Here is a 9,549-nt window from a genome sequence, read left to right as displayed (position 1 = left end):
TTTCCCTGGAGCGTCGGAGGCTGAGGGGTGACCTTATAGAGGTTTATAAAATCATGAGGGGCATAGATAGGGTAAATAGGCAAAGTCTTTTCCCTGGAGTGGGGGAGTCCAGAACTCGAGGGCATAGGTTTAAGGTGAGGGGGGCAAGATATAAAAGAGACCTAAGGGGCAACCTTTTCACGCAGAGGGTGATACGTGTATGGAATGAGCTGCTAGAGAAAATGGTGGGGGTTAGTGCAATTGCAATATTTAAAAGGCATCTGGATGGGTATATGAATCGGAAGGGTTTGGAGGGATATGGGCCAGGTACTGGCAGGTGGGACTGGATTGTGTTGGGATATCTGGTCGGCATGGACGGGTTGGACCGAAGGGTCTGTTTCCATGCTGTACCTCTCTGTGACTCTATGCCTTCCTGCAGCTCACTTTGCATAAACTAACATTGTTCATCGACTTCCTAAAACTCAGGTGAAGAGTTGGCAAAGATGCAGAGATCACTCAAAACCATGAATAAATGAGTGAAACAAATACTGAAACTGCTGGAAAAGTTCAGCAGGTCTGGCAGCGCCTGTGGAGAGAAATCAGAGTTAAAGTTTCGGGCCCAGTGACACTTGCTCAGAACTGGACTCAAAACATTAACTCTGATTTCTCTCCAGATGCTGCCAGACCTGCTGAGCTTTTCCAGCAATTTCTGGTTTTGAGTATGAGTTACAGCTCTTTTTAATAAATGGAGTGATTTCTTTTGCACCCGAACATAAAACTCATGGCAGGTTAATCCTGGAACGTGCAACAAGAATGTCCCAGTCGTGTCGTTCCATCCTGTATAGATCTTCAGAAAATCCAGCACAAAAGTAGATGAACTTCTCTCCAACAAAAATATTTTCTATTCTCAAATGCAGTGTCTGGTTCGAATGAGGAACTTGAATCCCCAAATCTCTCCCGTTGCATTTTACTTGTACACATTCTCCATTGCCAGCTCAGTGTCAGGTTTAACACCATGGAATTTTAATGTCTATTTAAAGATCTCATAGAATGTTGGAATTTTTTTTACAAATGTTTATAAAAATGAGCTTAAACATCAGCATTTAGCGGAGTTAAAATCTTCCACACCAGCTACATACCTCGGTCGGTCACTCAAGGTTTCCACATACAGCTATCTATACTCACCAAATGCATTAACACAGAGAGAGAGAGACAGAAGGAGAGAGAGAGAGACAGAAGGAGAGAGAGAGAGAGACAGAAGGAGAGAGAGAGAGAGACAGAAGGAGAGAGAGAGAGAGACAGAAGGAGAGAGAGAGAGAAGGAGAGAGAGAGAGAAGGAGAGAGAGAGAGAGAGAAGGAGAGAGAGAGGGAGAGAGAGAGAGAGGAGAGAGAGAGAGAGGAGAGAGAGAGAGAGAGAGAGAGAGAAGGAGAGAGAGAGGAGAGAGGTGTAAGGGAGAGAATGCTCACTGAACTCACAAAAGTCTCAGTGAATCTATGAGGTGATGTCCCAATCCAACTGAACCCACTTCTGCCAGTTCAGCACTGAGTTTTTTTTATCAGTCACTCTCGCTGCCACTTCCCTCATTTTCACTTGAATCTGTACCCTGTTCGCTGCCACTCTGTGCACCATGCTGGTTCTCATTGTCAGACTGCTCGCTGCCGCTGTTGGATGCACTCCTGCTGCGGCTCCTGCGCTCTTCCTCCTCGCTGTGCTGCTCGTCATCACTGCCACTCTCCTCTTGGCCGCTCTCATTCGGTTGGTCCTCATTGTCACTGTCATCATCACTGCCGAAGATCTCCTCCTCGTCCCGGGCCTCGCGGGCCTGTCGATCATCCCCACTATTACTCTCCACGTCGCTGCCGCTCTTGTTGCTGGCTTTGTCCTCTTTGTCCTCTTCCCGTTCACTTTCACTGCCAGAGTGCTCGTCCGCACTGTCTGCCTTCTCACTGCCACTCTCTTTCTCTTTTTCATCTTCTAAAAGGGAGAAAAAAGATTTGCATTTATATATTGCTTTTCATGACAACCAGACATCGTGAAGTGCTTCACAACCACTGAAGTAGTTTTGAAGTACAAACAGCAATGTGATAATGACCACATAATCTGTTTCTGTATTGCTGATCATAGATTGCCGGTAGGCCATTTGACCCATCAAGTCCATACTAACCCTCCGGAGACCAACCCATCCACATCCAACTCCCTACCCTATTTTGATACCGCTGCATTTCCCATGGCCAATCCACATAACCTACTTACTTTTGGATTGTAGGAGGAAACCGGAGCACCTGGAGGAAACCCAGACAGACATCGTGCAAACTCCACACATACGATTGCCAGAGGGTAGAATCAAATCCAGGGCTCTGGTACTGTGACACTGCAGTGCTAATTGCTGAGCCACCATGCTGGGCCCTGATGGAGGGTTAAATATTGGTAATGGCCAGAGGGACAACACCCCTGCCTTTCTTCACAGGCTGCAATTTAATGTCTCAGGTGAAAGATGGCATCTTGATAACAGCGATACACTGCACTACTGCATCAGCTCGGATTTTGCACTCAAGCCCTGCAATGGGATTTGAATCTGGAAACTTGAGTCAGAGTTGCCAATTGAGACATGACAGGCAAAGAATCAGTCAGGCAGAGTTCAGACCTCGTGACAAGACATCATCTTCCCCCACTGAGCACAGGTAATGATCCCTGCAGAGTCAGAGTTTAATAGTCCCCATTGCTGCTTGAAGGATTGGGTCATTTGAATAACTACTTAGTCTTAGAGATGGTGAAACTATCATTGACTGTTGCAGAAACCTACCTGGTTTTGTAAACCTATCTCCTTCTTTTAGGGAAGGAGATCTGCCGTCCTGACCTGGTCTGGCCTGCATGCGCTACCAGATCCACAGCGACACAGTCAACTCTTAACTCTCCTCTGAAATGGTTTAGTAAGCTGCTCCGCTGGGGCAATTAGGATAGACAGCAAATGTTGGCTTGACCAGCAATGCCCATTTGCCATTAACAATTACTTTTTAAAAAAAAACCCTCAGGAGAGGAGGGGAAAAGAGAGTCACATAAACTCCGGCACTGGGCTGGCATCAGGTACTAGAGGCTTGGGGCAGGGGAAAGAAACAACAACCCAGACTTGGGCCATTAATGGGAGACATGGCAAATGGAATGGAGGCAACAGTAAGGTCACACAGTCAACACTGGACAACTTCAATGGAGTGCAGGGAGAAGAGTAGTGATGAGTTAATTCCAAACCATGGGATTGACTGAGACAGTTATTACCAACACACCATGTTAGGCATCAGCACCAAATCCTTATTCTGCCCTTAACCAACACATCCTTTCCAATCTTCTGGTCACCATGCTTCAGGAAGGATGGGAAGATCTTTGAGAGGAGGGGGGGGAAGAGGAGAGTCCAGAACTAGAGGGCATAAGTTTAGGGTGAGAGGGTAAAGATATAAAAGAGGCCTAAGGGGCAACTTTTTCACATAGAGGGTGGTGCGTGTATGGAATGAGCTGCCAGCGGAAGTGGTGGAGGCTGGTACAATTGCAACATTTAAGAGGCATCTGGATGAGTATATGAATAGGAAGGGTTTGGAGGGATATGGGCTGGGTGCTGGCAGGTGGGACTAGATTGGGTTGGGATACCTGGTCGGCATGGACGGGTTGGACCGAAGGGTCTGTTTCCATGCTGTACATCTCTATGACTCTATATTCTTCTTAGACCAAAGGCATTTGAGGGAAGGTCAGACAGAAGTGTGGGGGATTAAGACAAGCTTTGATAAGGTAGATACAGGAAAGCTGCTTGCATTGACTAATGGCACAATGATGAGAGGACACAGATTTCAGATATTGGGCAAAATATACTAGGGGTGGGAGGGATGTGTGGAGAAAAACTTCATCTAAACACAAAAGAATGAAGTTTGAGATGATCATGATTGATCAGGAAATGGGATGCATGCAGGAGTGATAATATACAAGGTGAGTTGACGGGGGTAGGTGATGAGACTGACAGGAGAAAGTTGCAAAGACTTGTAGAATGAACACCTGGATCACAATAGCTTTTTCGATACTTCCTAATTTTTATTAACAGAGCTGCAGAAAGGCCAAACTAGGAGCGAAGAATGAAGCAGAGTTGGGTGGGTGTGGTTGGACTGGTTTGGCAGGGATGGGAGTGGGAAGATTGGCTGTATGTTCACTAGTCAATATGAGGAAACCCAAGCTGGACAAATACCTGATCCTGGGATCTCTGTCCCTTGTTCCATTTCCTCTTCATCCTCTGGCTCATGATTCTCCAGTTGAGCCCGCCTGGCTTCCTGTATGGGAACAGGACAAAAACTATTCAGGTAACAATCAATGGCGCTAAGATTCTACATTATCCCTACCACCTGTCACTGCCCCAGCCTAGCAGAAGCCTCCAGCTATTAATTAACACTGCTTTGATTTTATATGTTTCACTGGTATCACTTCAAATTAATATATATGCAAATATTAAAACACTGAAGAAGTCATCTAGATTAGATTAGATTACTTACAGTGTGGAAACAGGCCCTTCGGCCCAACAAGTCCACACCGACCCTCTGAAGAGCAATCCACCCAGACCCATTCCCCTACATTTACCCCTTCACCTAACACTACAGGCAATTTAGCATGGCCAATTCACCTAACCTGCACGTTTTTGGACTGTGGGAGGAAACCGGAGCACCCGGAGGAAACCCACGCAGACACGGGGACAATGTACAAACTCCACACAGACAATTGCCTGAGGCGGGAATTGAACCCAGGTCTCTGGTGCTGAGAGGCTGCAGTCTAACCACTGAGCCACCGTGCTGCCCACGACTAGTCCACATCAATGTTTGCCCTCAACATACGTTGTCCCATCCTATTCCCGTATGCGTTTGTTCTTCAACCACCTGTCCAACACGTCTGAAATGCTGAAGCTCTCTCTCTCTCTGTCTCCATCTATCCACCAACTCGTTCTGCAGCCCCTCCAGACCCCATCATCAGCATCTAGACCATCATTCCCCAGCTACAATCAGTTCTAAAAAAGGAACATGGGACTCAAAATGTTAACTAGGTTATAACAAGGACTGCAGATGCTGGAAACCACAGTCTAGATCAGAGTGGTGCAGGAAAAGCATCGCAGGTCAGGCAGCATCTGAGGAGCAGGAAAAGTTGACGTTTCAGGCAAAAGCCCTTCATCAGGAATAGAGGCTCGTGCCCGAAGGGCTTTTGCCCGAAACGTCGATTTTTCCTGCTCCTCAGATGCTGCCTGACCTGCTGTGCTTTTCCAGCACCACTCTGATCTAGACTCAAAGTGTTAACTGCTTTATCTTCACAGATGCTGTGAGACCTGCTGAGTTTCTGCAGACAGATCTTTGTTTTTTTTGGTGAATCTATGGATATAGGAGCAAAAATCAGTCATGATCTTATGGAATGGCAGAGCAGGCTAGAGGAACTGAATGACCAACTCCTGATGATAATGCTTAAGTTTTATTTGGACAAACTGCTCCTTCAGCTTAATTACACAGGAAGGTCAAAGAAGAGCAAGAATCACATGAAGGGAGGGCATAGGCTGGTGAACAGATATCGGGCACCAAACTGGCAACATTGGGCAATTCCATTCAAAGATATTAGCGGATATCGTGTGACTTTGCTCACTCAGTCAGACGAAAGGGACTGGAGTTCAGAATAGGGAAAATAAATACACGGTTCACTCCTTACACTCACAGGGCTGTGGAGCACATTGCCCTGTAGGCATGGAAGGCAGCCAGCATCAGTCTAGATGGAACACGGCTGTGCAGGGGAAGTGATTGAGGCGCTGAGGGTTTGGGTCTACTCGTCTGAGGAAGGACATTCTTGCTATTGAGGGAGTCCAGTGAAGGGGTCGCCAGACTGACTCATGTGATGGCAGGACTGACATATGAAGAATCAAGATTAGAGTAGTGCTGGAAAAGCACAGCAGGTCAGGCAGCATCTGAGGAGCAGGGAATCGACGATTCGGGCAGGAGCCCTTCATCAGGAATCCATCTGCAGTCCTCACTTTTGCCCTGATGTATGAAGAATGACTGGATCACCTGTGCTTGGACTCACTGGAATTTACAAAAATGAGGTGGGGGAGACAAAAAGAGTCTCAGATACATAAAGTCCTGATGGGACTGGACAGGGTTAAATGTGGAAAGAATGTTTCTGATTTTGGGGGAGGTCCAGAACGCAGGGTTACAGTCTAAGAGTAAGAGAGTTGTGAACCTGTGGAATTCTCTCCCATTGAAAGATGTTGGGGCCAGTTCATTAGATATATTTAAGAGGGAGCTGGACGTGGCCCTCGCAGTTAAAGGGATCGTGGGGTATGAAGAGGAAGTGGGAATGGGATACTGAAATTGCATACTCAGCCATGATCATATTGGCTGATGGTCCAGGCTCGAAGGGCTGAATGGCCTACTCCTGCACCGATTTTCTCTGCTTCAGACAGACTGGTCTCAAGGATGCAGGGTCACCCATCTGTTACATTTCAACACAGCCTTCGCAACCTGTTGAATCATACCTCATGACGGTGTACATGGGAGGACAGAGGTCAATGAGGAGAGTGTATCCAGCAAGAGGAAATCCCACTTTCACTGAAGATATACAGTCTGCAGTTTCTTGCTGACCTCCATCCTCTCTATGTTCACTATACTGTGATGGCAGTCTATTTTTTTTTGTTGAAGAACAGTCTCTGGTTTCCCAATCTAATTGGGGATGGTCAGCCATTCCAGAACAAAAAACTAAACCTAATAATGAAGCCGCGTCACTCGCATCAATGAAAATGACCCACGTGCAGGCACTGGCGGGGAGCGGAATCTCAGGTTACAAATATTTCAAAACTTCTACAGAGGAACCTGGATTATCCGGTAAGATTGCAAGGTCCCGATGCTTGGCTCCGGGATTCGATTATCCGGAATTTGATTAACCGACCGAAATACTCCCCACCTGTGTCCTTCAGATAATCGAGGTTCCCCTGTATTGTATTTCAGAACAGCCAGCAGCTTCACCCACCTGTGCCTCCAGCTCCTTCTCATTCATGTCTCTGTGCTTTACCACAAGCACTGCGTTGGTGTTTGATTGAACTCCGTGACCTCCCTTTGCACGCCGCTTGCTCAGACGTACTCTATGGAAACAGATAAAGCAGTTAGCTAGCTGGTTGTTGCAGGTATTGACGCTCTCCACGCAAGATCCTGCAAATCAACTGGGAAGACAGTCGCACTGACACCTGGGCCCTCGACCAGACCACCCTTGATCGGTTGCTATGGGCTGGTTGCGTCGGCCGCATGACCGACATGAGACTCCCCAAGCAGAGGCTCTACCCCCAGCTTTGAGATGGCAGGCGAGTCCCAGGTGGATACAGGAAATGCTTCAGGGATCTCAAGATCTCACTGGTCAAGTGCAGCGTTCCCACGGACACTTGGGAATCAATGGTCAAAGACTGTCCAAAGTGGAGGAGGAACACCTGGGAAGGCGTCGAGAATTTCGAGACTTGTTGCCGGGAGTAAGCGGAAGCCAGGCTAAAAGACCATAAAGGAGCACGCTGCCAGGCCAACACCCCACCCACCCCTTCCTGTGAACACCTTCTGCCCCAAGCGTAGCAGAGTCTGTGGAAGCCACATCGGTCTGTCCACCACAGACTCAGCCAGAGTGTGGAAGACGGTCATCCTTGTCTGTGAGGAATTGCAAATGATGATGAGTTGCAGGTACAGGATACATGTGAACAGTACCTCACCCATGAAATGACTTTAGCACAGAGAACACGTGTGTAAATGAGAACAGGAGGGAGCCAAAGACCAAGTCTTGGGAGAGGAAGATGGTGCCTACCCCAAAACAGATTACAGTGGAACCTGTGCAAGGCAAGTGCAATTTCATGGAAAAAGCACTGGGAAAAGATATGAGATGGAGAGCTTAAATGGCAGCCCCCTGCATCTGGCAAGGTTAGAGGGCAACTCCTTGTTGCTGGTACGGTCAAGTGTGGATTGGATTGGGGCTATTGACATGCCTGAAGACAGTGAAAGGAGGCAGTCGGAATGAATGACGAGATGAGGAGGGGCTCCTTTGATGAGGAGTTCCTATGTATATGGGCTCTGTGAGGGATGAGCGAATGACCATTACCTGAGGTAGTGGTCAGGAACGGAGATGTGAGTAAATTAACAAAAGGTGCATGCTGCTGCATTCTGGGATAGATGTCAACTCAGTGTCTGGCTGTGACACTGCCAACTCTCAGCTCACCTGGTCTCAAGTTCATTGTAGTAAACTCCATCACCATCTCGGAAGATAAAGAAATAGTTTTCCTCATATCCTTTACTGGCTTTGTTCTTTACATTCCAGTTATACTCTCTGGATATTTTGTATTCATATCTGAAAAAGCAGAAAGTCTCTGAGTATGGGACACAGGGTCACCTTACCTCACATCCATACACTTCATGTTGCACAACGTAAATAACCCCATGCTGAGCCTGCTCTCAGAGTGTCAGGTGGGGATAGTAAAGAGAACACCAACATGGTCTGGGAACGGTTCAATCAGCCACTCACGTATTTCAACACCCTCTGTATAAAAGTGTACTCAAAGTCAATAAGGCCCAAGCTCATCTTTAGTAATTTCCTCATTTTCAGAATTTGCATTGTTTGAATTTGATGTAAAGTCTTACGGTGAATTCTAACCACAAGAACAAGCCACCTGATCGATCATACAACGAGGGTTGCAGAAAAAGGCGACAGTGCAGGATAATGTTTTGGATAACAATAACCCGGGGGTGACAGGAAGAAACAGAGCACACAAAAATATACATACACCAGCAAACAACGCCAGAGAAGGCGAAAACAGCGCAAAGACAGAATTCAAGACTTTTTTTTCTCAGAATGCTCACAGCACTAGGGGAAGGCGATGGCATAGTGGCATTATCACTAGACTATTAATTCAGAGACCCAGATAACATTCTGGGCACCCGGTTTCAAATCTGATGGTGGAATTAGAGTTCAATTTTTTTAAAAAGTCTAGAATTAAGAGTCTAATGACGACCATGAAATCAATACCAATTGTTGGAAAACTCCACCTCGTTCACTAATGTCCTTTAGGGAGGGAAATTGCCACCTTTATCCGGTCTGGCCTACATGTGACTCCAGACCCACAATGATCTGGTGACTCTTAACTGCCCTCCGGGCAATTATGGATGGGCAATAAATGCTGCCTAGCCAGTGACACTCTCATCCATAAATGAATAAAGAAAAAAAATGGATGGGTTAGACTGTGGTGTAGTAATCCTGAACCCCAGGCCAAGATTCTGTAGATGAGAATTTGAGTCCCACTTTGGGGGATGATGAAATTTGAGTTAATTTTAAAAAAGCTGAAATTAAAAGTTAGTTTAATGGCAACGATTGCTAACTGTCATAAAAACCTATCTGATTTAACTGATGCCCTTTAGCGACGGAAACCCAGTAACTTAATATGTGACTCCAGACCCACAATGAAATGTAGTTGACTCTTAACTACTGAAATTGACGCAATAGGGTACCAGGGTGTGGGCCACAAATGCCAGCCTTGCCAGTGACTG

General features: G+C 46.6%; 1 protein-coding gene across 1 annotated transcript in view; it reads right to left on the bottom strand.

The window, feature by feature from the left end:
* Positions 1–1,357: 1,357 nt before the first annotated feature.
* The window catches only part of paf1 (PAF1 homolog, Paf1/RNA polymerase II complex component), a 38,660-nt gene continuing 30,468 nt past the window's right edge, over positions 1,358–9,549 (bottom strand). Inside the window, exons 11-14 of the mRNA XM_043680996.1 lie at positions 8,228–8,356; positions 7,007–7,118; positions 4,206–4,287; positions 1,358–1,954 (exon numbers count right to left, since the gene is read on the bottom strand). Of these exons, the coding sequence (XP_043536931.1) occupies positions 1,536–1,954; positions 4,206–4,287; positions 7,007–7,118; positions 8,228–8,356 (742 nt within the window). The 3' untranslated portion in view covers positions 1,358–1,535. The remainder of the gene's footprint in view (positions 1,955–4,205; positions 4,288–7,006; positions 7,119–8,227; positions 8,357–9,549) is intronic.

The sequence above is a fragment of the Chiloscyllium plagiosum genome, chromosome 41 (assembly GCF_004010195.1).
Source record: "Chiloscyllium plagiosum isolate BGI_BamShark_2017 chromosome 41, ASM401019v2, whole genome shotgun sequence".
Taxonomy (NCBI): domain Eukaryota; kingdom Metazoa; phylum Chordata; class Chondrichthyes; order Orectolobiformes; family Hemiscylliidae; genus Chiloscyllium; species Chiloscyllium plagiosum.
The sequence above is the reverse complement of the archived record's forward strand: the minus strand, read 5'-3'. Positions and strand labels throughout refer to the sequence as shown.